Here is a 26,431-nt window from a genome sequence, read left to right on the forward strand (position 1 = left end):
GAGAGAGATCACGAGAAGACCGCCTTTGTTAAGCCCGTTGGACTTCATGAATTTCAGGTGCTTTCTTTGAGTTTGTGTTCGGCGCCAGCAACATTCCAGCGTCTGATGGACACGGTTCTCTCGGGACTTAAGTGGCAAACCTGTTCGGTGTACCTCGACGACATGATTGTCTTTTCGGCAACTTTTGAGGAACACTTACGAAGGCTTGAAGCAATTTATAAAGCGATACGCTTGGCCGGTCTTACTCTAAAATCTGAAAAGTGCCACTTCGCCTTCGACGAACTTCGATTCCTCGGTCACGTCGTGAGCAGCCAAGGGATCCGACCCGACCCGGATAAAATTGCCGCGGTAGCGAATTTCCCGGCTCCATCAGACAAAAAATCAGTGCGATGTTTTTTGGGACTCTGTGCCTATTATCGGCAGTTTATTGCCAATTTTTCGTGCATCGCATGGCCATTGACACTTACTCGAGAAGACATTCCCTTCACATGGGGCGAAGACCAGCAGCAGGCATTTCAGGAGCTTCGTCAGCGCATGCAAACACCGCCCGTGCTCGCCCACTTCGATGAAGACGTGATAACAATACTACAGACGCTAGTAATGTGGGTCTTGGAGCAGTGCTCCTACAGTTGAAAGACAACATGGAAAAGGTGATCGCCTATGCCAGCATGACGCTGTCTTGATCAGAAGCTAATTATACTACGACAGAGAAAGAATGTCTTGCAATGGTGTGGGCAGTCCAGAAGTTTCGTCCTTATTTGTACGGTCGCCCACTCACCATTATTAGCGATCACCACTCGCTCTGTTCGTTAATCAACTTGAAAGATCTATCTGGCCGTCTTGTACGCTGGAGTCTTCGGTTCCAAGAATTTGACTTCACTGTTGCCTACAAGTCGGGAAAATGACACACTGATACCAACTGCCTCTCTCTATCTCCTGTTGGGACGGCATTACCGTAAGACGACGAGGACACGGCCTTTTTGGGAATTGTGGACTCTGCCGCTTTTTCTCAACTGCAGTGCGATGACTCTGAACTACTACCACTCATACATTACCTACAAGAGCGAACGAATAGCGTGCCGAAGTTATTTTCGAGAGGGCTGCCGTCGTACTGCTTGCAAAATGACGTTCTTTATAAGAAGAACTTTTTACCCGCCGGCAGCAGCTACTTGCTCGTCGTTCCTTCTTCGCTTCAATGTGAGGTACTGCAAGCATGCCGTGACGAACCTATTGCTGGTCACTTGGGCTACGCAAGAACATTGGCGAGGATAAGGCAAAGCTATTACTGGCCAAGACTTGCCGGAGTTAAAACTTACGTGCACGCATGTCTAGATTGCCAGCGTCGCAAACCACCATCCATTAAACCAGCCGGCCTGCTGCAGCCTGTCCGAGTGCCAGCGATACCGTTCGCACAAATTGGCATGGATTTTCTGGGCCCCTTCCGAAAGTCTGCCACTAGAAACAGGTGGATAATTGTCGCCACAGATTACCTGACTCGATACGCGGAGACAGGCACTCTGCCACATGCAACAGCAGCTGAGGCGGCGCAATTTTTCATCGAAGCCATCGTTTTAAGACACGGTGCTCCCGCAACAGTCATCACCGACAGAGGCACTGCGCTCATGGCCCAGCTTTTAGACACCGTTTTCTGACTAAGTACAGCTCACAGGAAGACAACGGCGTATCATCCCCAGACCAATGGGCTCACCGAACGTCTCAACAAGACCCTGGCTGACATGATAAGCATGTACGTAGATGTAGAGCACAAGAACTGGGACGACATATAGCTTTACGTCACGTTCGCGTACAAAACGGCTCGTCAGGACACCACTTGAAAGACACCCTTCAGTCTCCTTTACGGACGCGAAGTCACGACAACGTTAGACGTGATACTCCCTCATGAAAATGATGGTAATGAGACGGATGCCGAACAGTTTACCCAGCGAGCAGAGAAAGCCAGACAACTTGCCAGGTTGCGAATAACCAAACAACAAGGCGATGACGCCAAACATTACAAACTCCGGCACAGAACTGTCACATACAACGTGGGCGACAAAGTGTAGGTCTGGATACCTATTCGTCAGCGTGGGCTCTCCAAAAGGCTCTTGCGAAGGTACTTCGGATCCCACAAGGTTTTGCGATGCATCAGTGACGTCAACTACGAGGTTGTTCTGGACGGCGTTCAGTGCTCAAAGCCCCGCAGACATTCACCCGAGATTGTCCACGTGCTTCGGATGAAGCCTTACTTTCAAGGACTAACGGTGCAGTTTTGGTTTTACCTTGCTTTTGGAAGGTTTAACATCGAGGCGATGTTTTTTTTTTAAAAAGGGGGAATAAGGACGTGCGTATGTGCCAGTGGCGGTGACAATGAAGCAGCGCGAGTGTCCTTGGCTTAGAGCTGAGACGAAAAAGACGTTGCAGTCTTTGTCCTGTGATCGATAAAACGTATTTGTTCGAGGTGCTCGTCGATCCCGTGTCGTCACAATATTAAACTTATTAAAACATCATTCAACAATTTTAAAAAGTGCCAGTGCGCCCGTCTGTTAATCTGTGTAAATTCATTGTAACCAGTTCTCATTTCGTATCAACAGCTTAAATTGTGCTGCTTTCCGAATATTCTGTTGGCATAACGCCATTGCACGCGAGCAAATTTATAACGTCATTTTGTATTATAAGCGCAGTTCTATTATGAAGTGTCAAAAGTGAGGCAGGGAGTGGTATATCTTGTTTTGAGAAACTTACCTTCCTTGTCCTACCTTGTATATGTACACACTTTTATATGTACACAGTAAACACACACACACGTGCGCACGCACGCATGCACGTGTACATACACGCACACACATATATTAAAGAAGTGTATGCTTAAGGGCTCGTTTTTTTTATGTTTGACACAATATTAAGATCCAACACAAAAATGGCAAGAAAATTTAGTTGAAGTCAATTAGACCTAACTTCCCCTATACTTTTCTTGGTATTCTTGTCTGTTAGATCGCCTTGATATATATATATATATATATATATATATATATATATATATATATATATATATATATATATATATATATATATATATATATATATATATATATGACTGGGCGACGTGGCCTGGCTCATACGCTATGTTTATTCTGGCTCACACGTCATGTTTATTCTGTTCTCCTTCTTCCTTCTCGGCTTCTACCAACCATCGCTACCTTCATGCGTCACATGATTCCCCCTCTCCCCGAAAGAATGCGCGAGCTACAAACTATGCAGCACGAACAAGTGGTGTCTCATCGTGGGAAAGTAGTTCCATGTAACACGGCAGTTTCATGCACTTGCACAAACACATTCACAGGAAAGGCAGTCCAGTGACATTTAGGAGACCTCAGGTGGGCGAGGTTGGCTGTTGCGTTCTGGAGAGCATGACCATGCATTCGACTTGGAAAATGATGATGACACAGCCTGGATAGTAGCGAAAAACGAACAAGGTAGGGAGTCTTTGTAGCGTTGGAAGGTTGGATGTCTAATGCGTTGGATTCTGAGTCGTGGCTGCGACAGATGCATTGTATCTAGTATGCGTGCTTTTTGAGAGATGGTGACGGCTAAATGCCTGTGTGCTGGCGGCGTGCGAGAAGTTGCTCCGCGTATTAATGGGCGTTTTCCGTGGTGTTGTTGTCTGTGTAACCGCTGGCGCAGAGAGCGTCTGTGGCGATGTTCCTTCATCCGGAAACGTCTTTTTTCTTGAAATGGCCCTTGGATCAAACTTCTTAATTTTTTAAGTCGTTCAAGTTGTGAGCGTGCTTCCGTTGAAGTTTTCATTCGTCGTCGTCTTTTCTTGATTTGGTGATGGTGTCGAGAAAATTGCGGGTGGTCATCATCGTTGAATAAGGAGACGGTGTCGGTAGTACCAGCATTATTTACGAGTGGGGTGCAAGCATGATTTGTGTCAAGGAAAGCAGTAGATACATTTTTGTTTTTATCGGCAAGACTTGCATACAATAGTGACTCCGTACTGCTTCGACTTTCGGTTGTTCCGGTTCCTGAAGATGACATCACCGCAAACATGGCTTGACGTGGTTCCGATTCTGTATGGTTGTTTCTTTGCGGGAGAATTGAGCCAAGCGTTTTGGAAGTACAACCGCTTTCGGAATGGCAGTGGCTTGAAAAGTTATTTGGCCGATATTTCAGGTGGTCTGTTGCGTATGTGGCGATATCTTGAGGGGTGCGATGAGAGTGACGAGCACCAGATGAGCTACTTGGCACAGAACCAAATGATGGCTTACGTAAGCAAGATGAAGAGTCAAGTACATTGGCTGCTTGAGTATTGTCTTGATTTGTGTATTGCATGGAAGAGGTTAGGGTTGGCGATATTCGTGCAGATGCGAAACCAGGTGGAAGGTTGGGCCTTGCAGAAAAACGGCTCGGATGTCTTTCTATGAGCAGATGACTGACTTCGCCTGACGGGAATGGTAAACTTCTGCTCTGTGCTCGAATGCGTGAAGGCTGTTTATGACTGCGATGACTGAGTTCGAATGCACTGAGAGTGTGTGTTCTAATCGAATCTTCATTATTGTCTTGAAACCAGACGATCATTTCTTCTTTTATCTTTTGCCAAGACTCGTGGTTGTCGAATATGTGGGTGAGTAAAATTTAAATGCCTCACCGGTGACGTAGTCGCTGAAGTTCGTAACCATCTCCCGTTCCGACCAGGATGCAGCGGCGGCGTGGACCTCGAATAGGTTGAACCAGTCCTGTACGGTCCGTCGTCCGCTGATCCGGTGTACTTGGGGATGTCGAGGTCAGCCGATGGTTCTGTCATGGTGCTGGTCGTTGTCCTTCTAGGCGATGATTCGGTAGTCAATGTATGGTCAGGGTGTCTTCTGGGAAACTTCGTCGATGATGAGTGACTGATGAAGGGGCAGGCAGGTCTCCATCCTGTCGACTCGTGTGACGCTATGATGACTGGGGGACGTGGCCTGGCTCATACGCTATGTTTATTCTGTTCTCCTTCTTCCTTCTCGGCTTCTACCAACCATCGCTACCTTCATACGTCATATATATATATATTTGATATGGCACAATGGGAGCATTGTCAACAAGCATAAATATATTTATTTCCCAACAGTTTTGGGAGGGGTCCTCCGTTCGCTAGGGGAAGAGTTATACTAACATAGACGTTCAACTTCGTTGCTGCCGCATCCCTCTCGCCTTGAAAGATGTTTGCGAAAGTGAGAGAGAACTAAAGAAACAAACAAAAAAGGAAGAAACAACACTGTGAACGCTAAGCACGAAACCAGACTGTGCACATCCAAATGTCGGTTTAAGTCCACATCCGGTTCTTATCCTGTGCTGGCCAGTTCTTGACGTGTGTCGGGCCACCCAAGATTGTCGCCGCGGGGGCGGGAGGGTCCCACGATGGCGTGCGTAAGGAAAGAGTTTCCCCTTAATGGGTCTGTCAGCTCTTTACCTTTCATATTCGCCCGTTTCCCCTCAATGGCCGTCAAGTGGTAGGGGAGCTCAAACACTTTCTATGTACACGTGAGGAAAAAATATATATAAAATATATATATATAAAAATATATATAAAAGAAAAAAAACCAAGAAAGGACATTGTACACGTACGAGTCAGTCAGAAAAAACAAGCATGGTCTCCAGCTATGAATCTTTGTCAGCAATTTCCTCCTGGCTTACTTCTCGGAGGCAGGAGAGTCTTCCGGGGTCCTCGTTGATGCCGGCTACTAATGTTCTAAATTTGAAAATAAAATATGCCTCACGCTGTTCACGCTCGCAACTGTTTGAGAAACCGGACTGTAAAAGAGTTACGCTGAGATTTTCAAAACTGTGATTTGGCAGGCGCAGATGTCTAGATAAAGCTAGCTTCGACATTGAATGGCGTGGTACCGGTGATTATTGAACCGCAGCCGAAATGGCGTGTACTGCTTTCTCGAGGACTCCGCGGAAACGTGATTTGAGAACCATGAAGCAACGCTTACGTCGTGGGATGAGTTTCACCGGCAGTGCCTCAAGGTCTTTGCCTGAGAGGACAGGAAAGAGACAGCGAAGCGTGCTATTGAGGCAAGGGTTCAAGGCCCTAACGAAAGGGTGACAACTCGCATAGAAAACATGGATCAACTTTTCAGGCGTGCGGAGCCCTCTATGATCGAATTCTGAAAAGTTTACCACTTAATGTGTGGTGTTCAAGAAGAGATTTTTGCCGGCCTGATTCGAAACCCGCCTGCGACACTTGCGGAGTTCCGTGAGGAAGCCACTGCCATGGAGAGGGACCTTCAACAGCATGCCAAGCAGTATAACCGTGGTGTACATCCAAGTGAGGTCACTTCTGTCACTCCTGGCTATGACATCGGGGCGTTGCGAGAGCTCATCAGAGCTCTCATTAAGGAGGAGCTACAAAAGATGCAGGTGACATCTTCACCTGTAGAGCAGGTCTCCGTTGCGGAGATGGTGCACGCTGAGCTACGGCAAGCCGTTCATGCTACCCAACAGAGGCGCCACAACAGAGGCACTGCGTCAAAATGAGCTACGCGGAAGCAGTACGATGTCCTCCATCATGCAGTTCACCCATCATGTTTTACCCCAATTAGTGACGCACTCAGCAAATGGAGGTAGGCTTCCGTTCTAGCAGCCCGCCGTTGATCGATGAAGCATGACTGAAGAAGAGTGACATCTGGCGTACACCCTACCGCAGGCCCCTTTGTTTCCACTGCGGGGACGCCGGACACGCCTATCGGACATGTCCACACCACCGTGTGGGTCTCTATGAATTTTCGCCTAATGCCCATCAAGCACGGCCTGGCGAGCGACCACTGGAATTAAAGAGTTTCATCTCGAAACTCTCTAGGTCGCTGACGCTGACTCTATGGAAAATCCTCCACTACGACGACAACGACGGCAGCAAAAAAGATGTACAGACACAGTAAAACGTGGTACAAAGAGTGGTGACATCAAACATTGCGGTAACCCTGGACGACGAAGTAATGGCGCTAATCGACACTGGAGCAGACACTTCCGTTATGAGCATGGGTCTTGCCTGCAGGCTGAAGAAGGTTTCTACCCAGTAGGCTGGGTCGCAGATACGTACGACAGGAGGCCATCTTCTCACTTCGGTGGGACGGTGCACAGCGTGAGTCAGTATCCACAAATTTTTCGTGTTCTCGGAGATTTCGTAATACTGCCGAATTGTTCAAGGAACCTAATTCTCGGACTGAACTTTCTGCATGATAACGGAGCCGTGATTGACTTGCAAGAGTCGCAAGTGACGTTTTTTACGGCACACGCTTTGGCGTGCAACCCTCACGACAGTGACGTTAATGCTTTGAGAATTGTTGACGATGACGTCACATTACCGCCGAAGAGTTGCGTGTTGACCTTGGTAACCTGCGAGGTTTTCGATTAATTCAATGACTGTGAAGGTATTGCAGAGGCAAGTATCCGGCTGCTGCTCAAACGAAACATCTGCATAGCTTAGTGCCTTGTTCGGTTAGAGAATAAGCGCTCTCGAGTTCTGCTGACCAACTTGAACTTGAGCAATGAGTTTCAGCATGTCCCTGGAGGCACCACTGTCGTTTTTCTCAATGGAATCGCCGACTTTTCTGATGTCGGCACATTGGACCCTTATTGAAAAAAAAAAAAAAAATGAATGGTGGGCATGGTATAAACCATCACCCACTATTGTGGTGATTTAATGTAGTGGGTGAATGCTGGAAAACGTCCACCATGGTGCATAGTGGGATATGGTGGGGGCTGCACTCCTGGCAACGCCTGAGCGCGAAATGGCGTCGGAATCATCATGACGAGCTGCCACAAAAATAAAAAAGAATTGTATAAAAAACTATGTAAAAAAAAACACCCGTCCCATAAAAAAAAAGCTATCATGGAGGATCGAACGTGCAAACTGTGGATTCCCATTCGGAGACACGAATCACGGTAGCACGTAAACATGACGTATTTAGCGTGTTAAATAGCTAGTTGACGTACAAACTCACGGTTCAACTTCCGTTTTGTTTGTCCTGTACTCGGCGTAGACGAGATCTGCACCTGCTACTAAAATTTGCACATTATTAAGTACAAGCAACTGCTGCCTGTAACGATTGCCACTGCAATAATAGCACCAGCACTATGTTTTTATTGCAATTCACAACCACAAGAAAAAAAACAAAGTGGACTGGGAAGCAGCTACAGTTTACCGGTGCGGTCTGCCAAGTTTAATATCCGTTTTGCACTCGTTTAAAAGAGCGACATCTGCTCAAGCTTTATGACGCCTCTAGGCTCATTACATAGATATGCCCACCTAAATTGATTGAGTATTGGGATACTTTTCGCACAATGTAGAGGGCAGTCGTGCCAGTGCACTGCTGTAGCTTTTTCGCTATAGCAACAACGACATAACAGCCAAAACGAATGCAGTGTGCCGGAAACATTATGCTATCATATTGGCTCCCCAAGCATACGAATTGCCAAGTCTGTGTTCTCACATAAAAGCTAGAGAAGTGCCATCGAGTGCGACCGGCGGCTGTCGGTGAGGAGAGACATGCTTTCTCTGGGAGCGCTGGAATCGCGTCGCATTAATGTTTGTTGCTTTTTACGCGGACACCATACACAATGAAAAATGCTTCATTTAGGTTTATTGATGGCATGGCCGTGCTGTATTGTCATTCTTAATCATCGAAATCGTGTATTCTGAAACCCAGAAGCACGGATAACACAACTGTACGAGCTCGGTCGGTAGGTCTAACCTTTGGTGGAAATTATGGTGGTAGAACACATAGTGTGCAGATACCAGCTTGGTACACTATATAAATTGCCCGCGATTATAAGCCCACCCATTATCTGCTTACTGCTTCCCAGCATTATCGCAATGGGGGGCAGAGCTTCTCAGCTTGGTACACCTTGTGGCTTACCATAATAAGCACCACCCACCGTCTGCTTAGTGCTTCCCAGCATTATCGCAATGGTGCACAGAGCGTCCCATGATTACCTATTATCTAGCCTCTACTTTCCACCATCGTTTCCACTTTACGCATCTTCTGTACACCATACCACCCAGTATGTCCCGGCATATCCATCATAATTTCCACTACAACCCACCATATCCATCGTAATTTCCACCATACCCACTATTATTTCCACTACGCCCACTGTGTTTTCAGGTATGCACCATGACAGTTTTTCCGATAGGGGTACGACTTCACCGCATGCAAAAGCTTGTGCTGACCTGGGCAGCCGCATTCACTTTAATCCAGACTTGCCGGATTCATGAAGAGAGCAGCTGCTAAATCTTGTGACGGAATTCTTGGACTGCTTCTCGACAGCATCAAAAGTTCAACGTACTACCGTTACAAAACACCACATTGTTACCGAGGGGTCGGCGCGGCCTCTTCGCCAACATCTATACCGTGTGTCCCCAAAGGAAAGAGAGATGATTAGGGGTCAAGTACAAGAAATGCTGAATGATGACGTAATCCAACCCTCGACAAGTTTGTAGGCATCACCTGTCGTCCTAGCAAAGAAAAAAGACAACACACTATGCTTTTTCGTCGACTACAGACGGCTTAACAAAGTCACAAAACAGGACGTTTACACCCTGCCACAGATTGATGATGCCTTAGACCCTCTACGCCATGCCCAGTTCTTTACATCATTAGATCTCAAGTCAGGGTACTGGCAAATTGAAGTTAATGAGGGCGACCCTGAGAAAACCGCGTTCGTGACTCCCGACGGGCTCTATGAATTTAAAGTGCTGCCTTTCGGTCTCTGTTTCGCTCCCGCCACATTTCAACGCATGATGGACTCTGTACTTGCTCGACTAAAGTGGCAAACGTGTCTTGTATACTTGGGTGATGTCGTTGTGTTTTCAAGCACATTTGACAAACACCTTTCAAAGCTAAAAAGTGTCTTCACTGTAATAAGGAGAGCAAACCTTACTATCCAGCCCGAAAAGGGCTACTTTTGCAATCAGAAACTCAAGTTTCTCGGTCATGTGGTGAGCTCGGGGGGTGTTCGACCAGATCCGGAGAAGTTGGCTGCCGTTGTGGATTTCTCTCGTCCTGGTGACAAGAAGGCTGTTCAGGGATTTCTTAGACTCTGTGCCTACTACCACCGTTTTGTCGAAGGATTTTCGACAATTGCGAGACCTCTTACAAGACTGACACGGCCAGATGTGCCCTTCGTACGGACGGAAGAACAACAACAAGCCTTCATAGAGCTACCCAATCGACTGCAGACAGCTCCAGTGCTGGCACATTTTGATGACACTGCTGACACTGGGATTCACACGGACGCCAGCAACGTAGGAATCTGAGCCATTCTAGTTCAATGGCAGGACGGCACAGAGCGTGTGATCGCTTATGCAAGCCGCAGTCTCATAAAAGCAGAGGCTAACTACTCTACCACCGAAAACGAGTGCCTAGCAGTCATTTGGGCCATTAGCAAGTTTCAACCCTACCTATACGGCCGGCCATTTGGAGCGGTCAGTGACCACCATTCGCTCTGTTGGCTTGCTAATCTACGAAATCCACCAGGCCGCCTCACCCGCTGGAGCCTCCGCCTTTAAGAGTACGACATAACGGTGGTCTACCGATCAGGACAAAAGCATACAGATGCTGACTGCCTGTCTCGTGCTCCTGTTTCCCCGACGTCATCTGAGACTGAACTAAATTCACCGTTTCTAGGCATCGTTGATGTGGCGAGGATGGCTGAGCTTCAACGTGAGGACATTGAGCTAATACCTGTCATTCAGCATCTTCAAGGAGAGGAAGTTATCGTCTCACGCCGGCTCTCGCGTAGATTACTATTGTATTGCCTGCGGAACAATGTTCTCTAGAAGAGAAATCTTGAGAGCAGCCAGGAAACTTTTCTGTTCGCCATTCTCTTCGCCATTCCAATGGTGCTGCGTGAGAAAGTTTTGCAGGCGTGCCACGACAATCCTTCTGGTCACTTAGGCTTTGCTAGGACATTAGCGCGCATCGAACTGCTGGCCACAGCTGTATTCGTCTATTCTGCGTGTTATAACCGGCCCCCGCGGCTGAGCCGCGCCCCGAAATGCACGAACAGAGTGGCCAGGGCAAAAAGCGAGCGTTTATTGTCCGGCTTGGGTTTTTACAAGAACGAAAGGTAAGGGAAGGGGAAGAGGGAGATAAGATAGAAGGCGCGCGCAGCGTAGACTGGCAGCGCTTGTTTAGCGGTGGCGAACAGTTCGTGGCATTCCTTCTTCCTTATAATCCATAACGCTCCACTGGCTTCTTGATACGTGTGGAACGTCTTAGCTCTGGGGGCGGGTGGCCCGGAAGACCGGGGCCAGTAGCCGTTGGAGCTTCGCAGTCTTGTACTGGAGGGTCCGGGCTTATCTGGGGACTAGTGAGAGCCTCTGGACTCGACGGTTCTTCGATGCTTCTCCGCCTAAGCTGGTCCATGTGCCGATGAACAAGCCCGTTCTCCGTGTCGACAGACGCGATGCGTGCACCAGAGGTTGACCGGACGTTCCCAGGTGTCCACTTGTCACCACGGCCGTAATTGCGAAGGTACACAGGATCTCCCAGTGCGAAGTTCCACTCGGCGCTGTCAGCAGAGTGGACATCCCCTGTTGCTCGGCTCCTAGGAGGAAAACACGTCTAATCGGGTGCGGAGCTGGTAACCCAACAACATTTCTGATGGTGAGCGCCCGAACGGAAGCGGCGTGTTTCTATAGCGGCACAATGTTCTAGCCAGCACCCTTGACAAGTCTGCGTCCCCACACTTCTTTAGTCCGTCTTTGATGGTTCGCACCGCACGTTCGGCGAGTCCATTACTCTGTGGATGGTAAGGGGGTGCCCGCACGTGAACTACCCTGTTTTGTTGCAAGAACTCCTTGAACTCCCATCCGGTGAATGGCGTGCCATTATCAGACACTACTGTGTGTGGCAGACCGAATCTACTGAACAGCGTTCGCAGGGCATCGACTGTGTTGCGCGAGGTCGCGTGAACCAGGGGAATGGCCTCAATCCATTTACTGTGAGAGTCCACGACGACAAGAGGCATCTTGTTTTGGATCGGACCCGCGAAGTCGACATGCAATCGCGACCATCTTTCCTGCGTCTCTGGCCAGCGAATGGGTGCTTGCGCGGGTGGCATGGGCAATGCCTGTACGCAGTGCTGACACACAGCGGCTAAGCGCTCAATATCGTGGTCCAAGCCAGGCCACCAAAATTTTGACCGTGCAACTGCCTTCATTGCAGAAACTCCTTGATGAGCTCCATGTAATAACTTCAGTAGCTTATTCCTGGCTTCCGCCGGAACCACAACACGATGACCCCAGTGAAGCAAGTTATGCTGCACGGACAGCTCGTTCCGCCTTTTGTGATACTCCCGCATCTCTGTGCCTTCCTCCGCAGTGCGTTGTGGCCAACCTTGGATGACGTATCTGCACACACTTGACAGTACGCCGTCTGACTGCGTGAGGGCTTGAAGCTCTTTCATTGGCACCGCCGGCTCGTCCCACCGGTCCACGACGAGGACGTACTCGGCCGCATCCTCGTCGTCCTGCAGCTCCTGTTCAAGAGATTGGGGTAACCGGCTTAATGCATCCGCGTTGAGCATAAATTTTCCCGTCTTGTACTGCAGTTTATACTTGTATGCACCAAGTAGTAGCGCCCATCTTTGTATTCTGGCGGCCGCCATGACGGGGGTCTGACGGTCGTGCCTTAACAGGCCCAGCAACGGCTGGTGATCCGTAACCAGAGTGAACTCTCGGCCCAACAGGTAGTCCCTAAACTTACTAACACCAAATATCAAGGCTAACGCCTCGCGCTCGATCTGAGAGTACTTTCTTTCGGCAGTTGTCAGCGTTCTCGATCGAAAGCCTACGGGTCGCTTCTTGCCTTCGGTGTGATGAAAAAGTGCAGCACCAACTCCGTATGGGGAAGCATCACACTCTAAGAAGAGCTCACGGTTCGGATCAAAATGAGTGAGTATGGGTGCCACGCACAACGCATTTTTCACCTGGACAAAGGCTTTCTTTTCGTTGGTGCTCCACGTCCACTTAGCGCCCTTTTTCAGCAGTTTGTACAACGGCGCTAGAATGGTAGACAAGTCGGGCATAAACTTGTTATAAAAGGTTACCATGCCCAGAAATGAGCGTAGCTCGCAGACGTTCTGTGGAGAGGGGGCTAGCCTGATAGCATCCACGTTCTTTTCCATGGGATGCAGTCCGTTCGCGTCAATACGGTGACCTAGATGTAACAGAGGGCTCGCTAACGTGGCACTTATCAGCACGAAGCTTAATGCCATGTTCACGGAAGTGCTCGAGCACAGCCATCAGATTGCGGTTTTCGCTCTCACCCTCTTCCGCTATCAACACGTCATCTAGGTACGCTTGCACCCCAGGCAAGCCCTGTAGGATTGATTCAATCCGCCTTTGAAATATCGCCGGTGCCGAAGCAATCCCAAACGGGAGGCGGTTGAAGCAAAAGAGGCCCTTGTGAGTGTTTATCACGGCCAATTTGCGAGACTCTTCGTCTAGCGAAATCTGGTTGTAGGCGTCGCGCAAATCCAAAATGCTGAACCGCTCCCCCCCATCTAATTGCGCAGAAATATCCTCGATAAGAGGCAGCGGGTATTGTTCCAGCTCGCATACTAAGTTCAAAGTAACCTTGAAGTCACCGCAAATGCAAACTGTGCCGTCTTTCTATAAGACTGGAACAATGGGCGTAGCCCATTCCGAGTGCGTCACTGGTGATATAATGCCAGCTGCCACGAGTCGATCTAATGCCTCTGAAACTTTATCCAACAGAGCGTAGGGTACCTTTCTTGCCTTGAAGAACTTTGGCGTCACTCCAGGCTTGATGTGAAGGCGCACCGGTGGGCCTTTCATGAGTCCTACGCCCTCCGTGCACAGGTCGGAGTAGCGGTCCAACACAGCAGGCGCGGGCGGAGACTCCGGGCTCGCCCCGAGTGGTGGCGCAGCTACGTGGAGTACTGCTGCGCCCTGCTCTTGTAGTTTCTGCAGCAAATCACGACCGCACAGGAGAGGACCTTCGCAGTCCAAGACGATTAGGTTGCAATCAACCTCCGCCGATTTGTGGCATACACGCATTGACAGTACTCCGAGTACGGGTAGCTTCCCCAAACAGCACGCCAGCTTTATCTTCGGCTCCTGCAACTTCGGCGATTGATGACGGTGGGCTTTGTAGGTTGCTCTAGGAATGATGCATACGGGCGAGCCGGTATCCATGTCCATCTTCAGCTTTACGCCCTTCCACGTGAACGTTTCCTGAATCGGTGGCACCAATGAATTCTTCGATGTTACGGACCAAAGTTGCGACGCGCTGCTATCACTATCGGTGGCTTGCGCTGTTACATTCAACGCGTTGTCGATCCTTTGGCACATGCGTGCCAAGTGCCCTTGTTTTCCACATTTGTAACAGTGCCTCCCACGCATTGAACAGGTCGCGCGCTTATGATTACGCTTTCTGCAGCACTCGCATGGCTTTCCGTCTTCGTTTTTCTTCTGGCCTCGCGGCACCCAGCGTTGCTCTTTCATTGCCGACACTGTTACCGGGGGCGTTTCTCGATTTATGTTCTCCGCATCTAACTTTGCCCTTTCTGCCGCCAACGCAAGTGCCTCTGCTTCTTGTAATGTCAACTCAGGTTTCGCGAGCAGCTGCTTTTACAAATTTCTTGAACGTACCCCGCACACGATACGGTCTCTTAACATCCTATCCAGCATGGACGAGAAGTTGCAGTTATGCGCTAGGCGCCGTATTTCCACAATGAATGCGTGAACAGACTCTCCTTCCTGCTGGTTTCGGTGGAAAAACTTGAAGCTTTCTGAAATTTCGTTTGGTCGTGGGTCATAATACTCGCTTAGAACTTTCACAACCGCATCGTAGCCGAGTGCGTTTGGCTTCTGCGGTGCCACTCTACCGCATAGTACATCAATCGTTCGCGACCCAAGTGCGGCTACCAACAGGGCTCTTTTCCTGGCATCATCAGTGACTTCGTTTGCTTCAAAATAAGCCTCAACCTTTACGAGGTACGCTTGCCACTTATCTGTGTCGTCGTTGAATTCCGGGAGGCGGTGACTCATGGCTGTCGATGTGGTGGCTGCTTGCCCGCCTTCAGGAAGCAGCTGGGTCTCGTTCTTTGTGGAAATCCTCGTCGCCACTGTTATAACCGGCCCCCGCGGCTGAGCCGCGCCCCGAAATACACGAACAGAGTGGCCAGGGCAAAAAGCGAGCGTTTATTGTCCGGTTTGGGTTTTTATAAGAATGAAAGGTAAGGGAAGGGGAAGAGGGAGATAAGATAGAAAGCGCGCGCAGCGTAGACTGGCAGCGCTTGTTTAGCGGTGGCGAACAGTTCATGGCACAGCGCTATGTCCACACCTGCTGTGATTGTCAGAGGCGTAAAGTTCCACCCACAAAGCCCGCCAGCTTTTTGCAGCCTTTAGATCCACCTCGAGCACCGTTTCAGCAAGTGGGAATGGATCTTCTTGGCCCGTTCTCTACGTCATCCTCAGAAAATAACTGGATAATCATTGCAACCGACTATCTGACTCGCTATGCAGAAGCCAAAGCTGTGCCTAGGGGAACTGCAGTTGAAGTCACCAGATTTTTCGTTCACGACATTGTTTTGTGTCATGGTGCACCTTCTGTTCTCATAACCGATCATGGAGCAGCATTTTCGGCAGAGTTATTGCAACAAGTCGTCAAGCTGACGCACACCAACCACCGGAAAACAAAAGCTTATCATCCCTAAATGAACGGCTTGACGGAGCGGTTGAACAAAACACTGGCTGACATGCTATCTATGTATGTTGATGTAGAGCACAAAATGTGGGATGAAATTTTGCCGTACGTCACGTTTGCTTATAATACTGCTGTGCAAGAGACCACAGACCTAACACCATTCGAGCTTGTTTATGGCCGTCGCATCGCAACACCGTTAGACGCTATGCTCCCCGTAGACCACGACACCAGGGAAATGACAGCGTTGACGACTTCATTGAGAAAGCCGAGGAAGCCTGCCAGCTTGCAGGGAACCGCATTCACACGCAGCAAGATACCGACGCTCGCCATTACAACCAAGGCGGAAGGAACGTCCACTATCAACCAGGTGACTATGTATGGGTGGGGACACCAGTTCGACATCGTGGGCTTTCGGAGAAGCTATTCCGACGCTACTTTGGCCCTTACAGGGTTGTGCGCTGCCTCAGTGACGTGAATTACGAGGTAGTTTCCTAAAGCTCCGATACCAGTTTAAACCGAAGACGTCCACGTCCAGATGTAGACCAGGTACTACGGATGAAACCGTACCACGCCCGCGAGTTATAAACACTTCGAACTTTTTTCTTATTATTCGCAACAGCGCGGGTTTTTTTTTTTTTCGTTGACGTGACCATCTTTTTCCATGGCCATCTCTCGCATCTTAGTCAATTGACAGGGACGATCGCTCTTGAGAGGGGGGAATTGACGCTATGTAGGCTGGCAATTATAGTGGCCAGCCTCTGAGGAGGATAATGAAGTAGTTCTGTGGGCGCGTGCTCTGGTGTTCGTGCTTTTGGCCTTTGGTTACGAAAGTAAACGCCCTGTTTTGTGCCTGTGCCCCTGTGTTCTTGTGACAAGATTGTTGTTTATATGTTTATTCCTTGTGTGTAATTCATAATCATGATATGGCAGCCGTATTTTCGCGTCTTGTAGTGTAATGAACCCTTATTTGTGCCTGCGTTTATCAAACATTAACAAAGTGGGCATGTGCTTACGAAGAATACCACTTAAAAATAAAAGTTTTCGCTTCTCCAATAATTCTCATGTTTTACTTAAATGGTGTGCATAGACACACATTGGCATCGTGTGCTTGCCGCTCTAGCGATGCAGCTAACATGAACCTCATCGATGCTTGCAAATGACTCGCTTCAAAAAAAATAAAATAATAAATAAAGTGTGGCCTCAGAGATGAACACGCACATAGAAGTGGTCTCGGAGGCTGTATAATGATTCTAGTCACTACACAATGGCCTTCGAGACAGTATTTTTGTGGTCTGCTGTCTCTGAGGCTGCAAAGTTTCACCCACACCCGTTTGGTGCGCTGCGAACCCAAATCAGCTAAGGTCCCTTGAATTATCCAAGGTCCCTAGATGAAACAAGTTTCCAAGGTAGCGTCACTCATTGTTCTCGAGCCATCCTCCTCACTCTCTCAATTACTCCTCTTTTTCTGTGCCATCTGCGTCTTTGCCATCCGCGAAAATGTTCAAAACGAGTACGCATATGCATATGGCTCCAACCGGATTATTGTCGTGACCAAAGACGAAATCGTAGCCAGAACATAAACTGAAGAGGAGCGTGTCAGTTTGCCCCAAGTCAACCAAGATTGTTTCGCGGTGCTTGTTAAATGCATTATCCGTGTTTTTCAACAATGCTGCGTTGCTGTAAAACGACAGAAAATGGTTTCGCTCTCTTCAACTTATCTTGTGCTATCAGAAAGGAAGCACGCCGTGAAGTGTAGCTACAAAACATTTCACGCAATGGCTTTCATGGAACTCCGTCCACGTACGTTGACGTGGACCTGCGAAGCGAGGTTATTTGTCGGTTTTTATTGAAACGCCAGACGCACGTCTAATGTGCGTCTAGTGTACGCCAGTTGGTACAAATACTCGTGGGTACGCTCGTATACAGAGCAGCTGGAGGGTGTAATGAACGCACCTAGAAAAATTTTTATGCTTGACCAGTATACACATGAGCCGAAACGTGTTGTTTCGAGACACCTCACCAGTAGAACTCTCACTTTTCAGGAAGTTCCGAGCACAGCATCAGAATCACCTGGCACCACGATTGTCCAAATGGGCACATTAAAAAAAAAAGTCATCGCAGGGCTGCTAGTTAAGCGTTCGTACCAGTCTGGCTGTAGTTTTTTCTTGCGTGTGCACAAGCCGGTGTAATCACTCGTCACAATGTCATGCCCTGTGGTCACTGACAGGATCCAGCAAGAAGCGCGTTCACTGTGTCACAGCACATACAAAACTCGGAGAACTGGACGAACTACGATGAACAACATGAGAGCAGGTGTTCTGTGGCGAGACGCCGTGGCTAGCGGTGTCAAATATAGAACTGCACAACGTTGCCAGTTGAGTAACATACATCCTGCTTGCTCTGTGTTGTACTTTTTATCTTTATAAAGGTGACCGTTTATTCTACGACTCATTTTGTTCTATTTTATTTCATTTACACCTATTGACCATAGCAACTGAACCCAAACATTCGCTTTTTGATGAAAGTTTTCAAACTTCTAGGGGGTGCTTCAGGAACATAAGCCAGGAGGAAAGGGAAAGGTGTCGCTACCTTGGAAACTTTTTTCATCTAGGGACCTTCAAACCAGCCACAGGGGCCTATGGAGGCGTGCTCTCTTGGCCTTTCATCTTGAGGAAATGCCACTTAGGTGACCGGCCACGAGTTTGTCGTGAGAGGACTGCAACTGTGTGGCTTTCAGACTTTTTTGGGCATAGCCTTCTTAAACGGATCCGCAGACTTCTCGCCGGGGGCTATATAGCTTAGCAGGAGCTCCATCATGGTTGTGGGAATTGAGGCTAGCCCGCTGCCTTTGCGCCGGCTTTGCCGCCTTTTCTGCCGTTCTCATGTCCCGACATGTCTGCCCTCCTTTGCTCCTTGCATCTAGACCTCCTTGCATCCAGACCTCCGGTCCACGGCGCTCCTCAAACAGCTGATATAGAAGCTGGCTGCTGACAAAGGGTGCCGTCCTGGGCCATTGGCCGAACCCAGAATGCCAGTATTGGCCAAGAATTTCCGTTCTGGCCCACCTTGGTCTGCTAGACAAGTGGTCTCGCCTGTGAGCTACTCCTCTTTGCTCGTACGAATGCAGGATGGAACCACAAGGCACCGACCTGCTGACCATGTGAGGGCTAACCGTGGGACTGGGCTTGCATTCGCGGCAGCACCAGTTGCAGCCAGTGAGACAACCGTTTTGCTAGGAACAGGCACCACCAATTGTGTGCCACTAGTTGGGCCACCGGCAAGTTCAGTGCCATCCCTGCCAACCACGGCAGAATCTCAGGAGGAAACGAGAGCGGCTCAGGCAGCACCTAGTGCTACCGCACCTAGTCCCTCAACACCTGTATCCAGGCGGAGCAACCGACGACGAAGGGCACCAGACCGCTTTTCGCCTACCTAAAGCAACACTGAACCGGCAGGGACTTGTAACTGTTTTTTTTGTGTGCAATAACTGGGGGTGAGGGGTGTAACGAGCATGTGGCGCCCTGCCTGTATTTTCATTACCTCGCCAATTTTGGCAGGCAACCTTGGTCGTGCTTGGTAAATAAACACTGACGAGCGCTGCTTGGCAATCAGTAGCTGTTACTCCACCATGCGTGTGGTGTCGGCCTTGTCAGAGAGCGGCGTTTCGGCCCTCCCTCTCGTCCACCGCCTTTGGGACAGATCGTGACAAGCACATCTGCATATATAATTGCTGTAGCCGTGAAAAACTCTGAACAACCCTGCCTTTTAAAACTCAAGGTTGCTAGGGTCCTAATTGAAAATTCTTGCATGCGTTTTTTTAAATGTCATCCTAATTAATAAAAGCATGCCTCCTGGTCGGAGCAGCCCAGCCCCAATTCGATTTTAATATGTGCAGCTATAGATCGCTGCCACTCTGGTATCGGAAGGCCTGTGAAATAATCGGCTACGCCTTGTTACACGTCCGCCTCTCGCTTCGTAGGGTCAATAGCTGATGGTAGAAAAAAAAAGTTCATCACGGCATCACATTCATTGCTTTGTTTTGAAGAGAGTGGAGGAGGGAAGGCTGCTGCGTTACTCGAAGGGCACAGTCGCTGGCGCGGACTATCTTTCGAAGCATAATGGCACTTTCTCGTAAGCTTTCTGTGCTACTAACCTCTGCTTCCTGTTTAGATAACTGACGGCACGAAAATCGCTTCGGCAACTGGAGTGATTCTTGTCCCTTCAGCCAGCGTTCTTTCGAGTAACGCGATATTGGGTCCGAAATATATATAATTTGTTACGTTCACTTAATGCTCCTAGCAATGAATGTGATATACCAACAAAATGTATTGTTGGACTAAATAATAAGGCTTGACGTCATCCATGAGATGCGCTAGCGGCGGTGTTGCCATTTTCAAAGTCTGCGCACTCGCAGCACTCGCAAGAACTTGCTGAACGCGTGGTGTTCGATATCCGCGACTTGGGTGACTAGAGACCCCCGGAACATCTCTTGCGCACCGATGTACGTACAGATAGAATCGGGCTTGTCTAGAGCGCCGAGCCGGCCACTCCAGATGGCGTTTTCTTGAGAAATGTGAGAGACGCCGTAATGATACGAAACATGCATATACTTCGTGTTAGCCCCTTGTGCTTATAATGTAAGCATCAACGGAAGCTTGTAGCTAACGTGAGATGGGAGCCACGGCCAACAGCAGGCACGCGCTCCGCTGCTGTAGAGAAGTGTGATTATATCTTTACAGTATGAACAGCACAAACAATTAAACCTCCAAAATTTTGTAACGATGGTGTGGCCTGCGATCAAGGCTTATATAGCCACTCTGGAAAGCCAAGCACTTTTTGCACAGTCTGTTCGCCTTGAGAGTACAAGGTAGAAGTGTGTACCAGCCGTAAGCAGCACGCACGATCACACCCTTAAAGTCGAAGTACACGCAACGCCCCCCTCACGTTCCTAGCTCGTTCCTTTCCCTTGGAGACGGGCAACGCGTTCCTCTCTGCTTGATTAACAATCGATGGGAGGTCTGTCACGCGGGGTAATGTTACCGCATCCGCATTGCAAAGGAGATGGATCGGCTGTATTTATTCCTGCTTTAGCCGCGTTTGTCGCCCCCGCCCGTGCGCTGTGTCGAGGGAAACACACGATATGCCGAGGGATGTTATCTATTGGGACATTACACAAAGCATGCACATTCAGGAGGATGATTGGCTCCATAAAATTTGCAATGAATTTAAGTAATTTTAGCTCTTTACAAGAGCCTTAGAATAATTTTTCAGGTGCTTGAATGTAAATACAATTTGCTTCTCCTCCAGAATTTGAAGTTAGCTGCTCCAGATTGCTCTGAAATTGAAAATTTCGGTGCTCTAAAGTAGAAAGTTTCGCTTCTCCAAAATGCTTCATATGGAAAGTTTTGCTGCTCCAAAAATTGCTCCAAATCGGAAGACCTCAGTAGGTTCACTGTGTTGTGTTTCAGCTCTTGTTTTGGATGAAACAATTGCTCATTGTGGACCTTGTGAGCTGACTGGAATCGGTAAACTAGAAGGTTGAGGTAGTGAAGCTCTTGCTGAACTTAGGACAGAGCAGCTGCCGGCCAAAATGAGCCGAAAGAATAAAGCTTATGTGTGCACCACCTTTCGTTTCTGTGCTAGTAAGTGGATTCGAGCTTCTTTTTATTGCTGAGTTTCTTGTAGAATTTCAGCCATTTATGTTTCTCTTTTTCTGCCTGTTAGCATTTTTTCATCAAATATGCTCTTGAAACTGTCTCTTGAAACTCTTTCTCTGGCAGTGCTGTGACATAGCCATCAACTGGTCGGGTGGGCTACATCATGCAAAGAAGTTTGAGGCATCTGGCTTCTGCTATGTCAATGACATTGTAATTGCCATTCTCGAGTTGCTCAAGTACCACCCACGAGTGCTCTACATAGACATCGACATCCACCACGGGGACGGCGTCCAGGTGAGGCGTGCGCTAGTTCTACAGGTTGTCGCAAATAAGAGCACTGCTGTCAAGAACTTGAGGTACTTTGGTGCGTCGTAATGCAGTGGGTATATTTTTAGGGAATCTTATGTTTGAAACAAGTCTGAAGCAAATAGTGATTTTAGCAGAATTATTTTGAAGTGAATTCAAATAGGGTATAATACATGTTATAAAAAAAGGGGACACATTTGTCGGGACCCAACTAACTTGTGCAATATTTTCTTAAAGTTCAAACAACACATGTGAAAATGTTTATGGTTCAATGGAAGTGGAAAAAACTTTAAATAGTAACGGGATCTGAATTTTGTATAGAATGCAAGTGATACCTTGTAAAATATGTTGCATTTTAAATGTACTATACATGGAGCATATAATCTAGGTTAACAAGATTTTAAACTTAAAAAATTATGAATTGATGTGAGGGTAATACGTTCATTTAACCTTGGAAAAAAAGACTTTGCGGCAGTGTGGGTTGATTTCTAGGTAGCTGTATTCACGGCTGAGCAAACCTTCACTTCAACAAAACCACATTTACAGAGAGTTACGTTTGAACTAATCTATGTTTGTGTTTTCACTGCTTAGCACTCCTCAACAGCTGTGAAACTATCTTTACAGGAAAGGAGTTACATGCGAAGTAACGTACGCTACTTGGAATATTTTGAAGAGTTTGAATTGAAGTGAATTCAAGTACAGTAATATCCGTTCAAATTATGCACAGGCATAATTTTTAGTGCCTCAAACAGCGACTTGAGTTAACAGTGAGTTGTCTGGCAGCAGTTTTGTAGTCATCTGTTATGCGTGGTGCACGTTGTAAGCAGTGATTTCAGCCACATGTAGAGTTCACAAACTTAGTGCGCTTTTTAGACTCGTCAATAGTTACAGTAAGGCTCGCTAATGAAAGCTCTAAAATCTTAGTAAAGTGTTTTATACATGCTTTCTGGCCCTGGCGTGTGGAGATTGTTATAACACAGCATGCCAGGGGAATGAAACACGTCCCTTTGAAGGGTCGGGAAACATTTTAAAATGCTGCCAGTAGGAGTCGAGGTTCCCAGAGAACACGCAAGCCAAACGTCATAGCGTGGTGGTGTGCAGCCTAGAATTTACAATTGGTTCCCAAAGCCTGCTAAAAATTGCTCCCCTGTAGTAGTGAATGTGGGATGCCGCCATGTACCTGTGTGTATGCTCATAAAAGTAAGCCACATGTTTGTGAGAGGTCGTGTCGGCATCTTATCTCTTGTAATCCCCCTCTGTGCGCAGCCGTCAATGTGCTCGCTGCCATGGAAGGACAAAAAGCGCTTAAACTCTGCAACAAATCCAACTAATTGCGCTCGAACTTGATGGATTTTAAAAAGTATTTATAGCATGTGATTTGTCACATGCTACAGTGTGGCTGTTGCAGGGCCATTACAAAGATACATGCCTTTTTGAGTCCTGAAGTGAATTTCAGGCTCGGAGTCCCCCTCAGTTCGGACTTGCCAGAGCAGTAAGTTACCGTATTTACTCACGTAATGAACCCACCTTTCTTCAAAAAAGTTGACGCCAATTTGGGAGAGGGTTCAATACGTGGGAGAAAAAAAAAGGCACAGGAATTATAATAGCGAAAATTTCGCGTGACAGTTTTACTTTTTTTGGCTCGTGAAATGCACGACGAATCGTTTTTGTAGCCTGAAGCTCTTGTTGTCTGCTGTAACGAATGCACACGAATCGACACTGAACTGTCGTCCAGCCGCTTGATTCCCATGCTCCAGTGCATGCTCGGCCAACATTAGGTTTAAAACCAGCTGTGTAGCTAATGTAATGGCCGAACGCGCCCTGCGCAGCAGGTGTCCCCAACTAAGTTCACTACGACAAGCCGAACAACAAAAACGCAACGTCGGATAACAATGCACAAACATTGCGGGTGATAAAGCTCCTGGCGGGCGACATGCTGTCACCGCGGTAGGCGCTTTGCATGGCCTCCAAGGTGGCGGCTCGTGGCATGTTTCTACACCGCGTGCTCCCCATCTCAAAGGCCATGCATTTGTTTTTGTTTTGTTTTCAGGCTGCTTTGCTTGCGTGGCGCTATAAGCAAAGACGTTTCTCCTGCATTCGACAGATGGTGCTCTACTGCAAAAAGCGCGCTCGCAACTGCATGGTTGTTTATTTATTTTTACTTTTATTGCATCATTGTTTTAGGATATAATAGCTTGAGTTAACATTGTTTTGATCGTCAATGGCACTGGCTATCAAACTGTAATAAATTGAACAGATATATTAATTTTTCTTTCTTCAAGGACCAGAGGGGGGGGGGGAGGTGGTTCACTACGCAAATAAATACGGTATGCCTTTTCCCGGCAGTTTACCTGCTGCCTCGCTAGGTTCCCACCTGCCATTAGTGGTCTGGCGTTGATGGTGCTTGACTGATGACTCACAGGGATCCCAGAGGCAAAAATGCTCATGTACTTGGTGCGCATTTAAGAACCCTATGTTGTAAAAATATCCGGAGCCCTCCACTATTGTCTCTCATAATCATATTGTGGTTTCGGGATGCCCACCAATTATTCTCATTATTGCTGTTCTTGTTATCGATAGGCTTCCTGTGGCAAGCACAGTATTTCTACGATGCCTGCATTCTGACTAGTATGCTGTTGATGGATGTTCTCAACATACCTGTGCACTGGTGTCACACCTGTTTTTTCTTTTTCTTTGCCCACACAACTGACAAGGAAAGTTGATTGATGGGTGCCTCGACACGACCAAGTTGAAGGGAGTTACTGCTTTGTGTAGATAATTTTGTCCCACCCCTTCACTGAAATGTTAAAGGCACAAAAATAAAAAGACATCATTACAGTTGGCTGCAGTGACACAAAGCTATGTGTACAAAGTAACTTCATGAATATAACGAAAAGAATTCAGCCAGCTCAAGCGATGTGAATCCAAAAAAACATGAGGTACACACATCTCGATTCGGTGGCCATTTTTTTTTCATTAAAGTTGTAGATTTTATTTTTGCTTTTATGAAAAAAAAAGTCTTGCCATGAAACCGAATCCCAAAATTAACATGAGCTCTCAGCTTGTGTGATTGCATTGTTCCATTGAGTCTTTGGTGAAACCACTCAAGCGACACTTGTGATTTCAATATTCTGACACAACCGAGCTTTATTGAGCACAGGTACACTCTACAAAGAAAACAGCAACTGAAAGAGTTGAATGTATAAACTATTTTACAGGGCAGTTTCAGTGCTGCCAAGTTAAGCTTTTAACCTTAGCGTTTTGCACATTTACAAACTAAACGAAGAGTGTTTCAGTGGATGCATGATAGCGGTTGAATTGTTGCATATAATGCTTTCTTAATTCGCACCGCAACATACAGAAACAAGAAAACATGGACTTAACAGCCCTAGGTAAAATAGTCCATGGAAGCTATAGATAGCTGTCAAGCCATTGAGATCGTTGAAAGAGAGCGCCCAATGATTGGTGCCAGCTCCGCCGCTAGGCAGACAGTGGTGAAACAGTGAAGCTGGTGTGGCTGACCAAGAAGTGCTCGCTTTGTCAAAGATATTGTCACGGGGTCGTGACGTGGCCAAAGACAGGAAACTTCGTGTTGGGATTTAACTGTTTATTTGGGCGAACCTGTGCCCGGTAAAGGGAAAGTCTAATTACAGCAGCAGTCTTGCACAGATAGCAGTCTCGGACTGATAGCGGCGAACGCAGCGTCGGCCTTCGTTCAACAACTAACAAGCGGCGAAGCGCGACGGCATTTATACCCTTGCCGTCGAATGTTCTAGCGTTATCGCTGGCGGTGGCGTAGGTTCCAGAACAATCTGTACCGTTCGCACAGTAGGCGTGATCTTATCGAAATGATCTACTACTGTCCGGAACCTTCTAGAAACCTGCAGGCGCAGTTTGCGCCGAGAATCGTGTGGTGTTTCGGAACGATAACAAAAACTTGTGAAATGGAACGTGGCATTGCCCCCCTCTGAAAAAAGGCATCGTCCCGATGCTTTAACTAAAGATGAAGGTACAATAATAATGCAAGAAAGTACAATGAATGAATTACAATACAACAATAATACAAGAAATACTGTTTCAGTTTGTTAACGTGCATGAAACGGCTTGATGCGCGTGACATGGACGACTTCAGGTCGCGGTCGGCGTCGTTGAGAGTTCGTGATGCCGTCGGGGACAACCTCGTAATCAAGTGGGCCGAGACGTCGAACCACCTTGTACGGTCCGAAGTACCGTCGCAGAAGCTTTTCACTTAGTCCACGTCGGCGTATCGGCGTCCACGCCCAAACACGTTCACCGGGCTGGTATTCCACGAAGCGTCGTCGAAGGTTGTAACGGTGGCTGTCGGTCGTCTGTTGATTCTTGATACGGAGACGCGCAAGTTGTCGGGCTTCTTCGGCGCGTTGAAGGTACTCGCTCACATCGAGGTTTTCTTCCTCGGTGACGTTGGGTAACATGGCATCGAGCGTCGTTGCCGGGCTCCTTCCGTAGACCAATTTGTATGGAGATATCTGCGTCGTCTGCTGCACCGCCGTGTTGTATGCGAAGGTCACATACGGAAGAATGGCGTCCCACGTCTTGTGTTCGACATCGACGTACATTGACAGCATGTCGGCGATCGTCTTGTTAAGCCGCTCGGTGAGGCCGTTGGTCTGTGGGTGGTACGCTGTCGTCTGGCGGTGGTTTGTTTGGAAGTATGCCAAGATCGCTTGAGTTAAGTCGGCAGTGAATGCCGTTCCTCTGTCGGTG

General features: G+C 47.9%; 1 protein-coding gene across 1 annotated transcript in view; it reads left to right on the forward strand.

Annotated features, from left to right (window-relative positions):
- Positions 1-26,431, forward strand: part of HDAC3 (histone deacetylase 3) — a 148,673-nt gene that overhangs the window by 62,029 nt on the left and 60,213 nt on the right. Inside the window, exon 6 of the mRNA XM_037432381.2 lies at positions 21,503-21,673. Within this exon, the coding sequence (XP_037288278.1) occupies positions 21,503-21,673 (171 nt within the window). The remainder of the gene's footprint in view (positions 1-21,502; positions 21,674-26,431) is intronic.

Source organism: Rhipicephalus microplus, unplaced genomic scaffold (genome assembly GCF_043290135.1).
Source record: "Rhipicephalus microplus isolate Deutch F79 unplaced genomic scaffold, USDA_Rmic scaffold_14, whole genome shotgun sequence".
NCBI classification, from domain to species: Eukaryota; Metazoa; Arthropoda; class Arachnida; order Ixodida; family Ixodidae; genus Rhipicephalus; species Rhipicephalus microplus.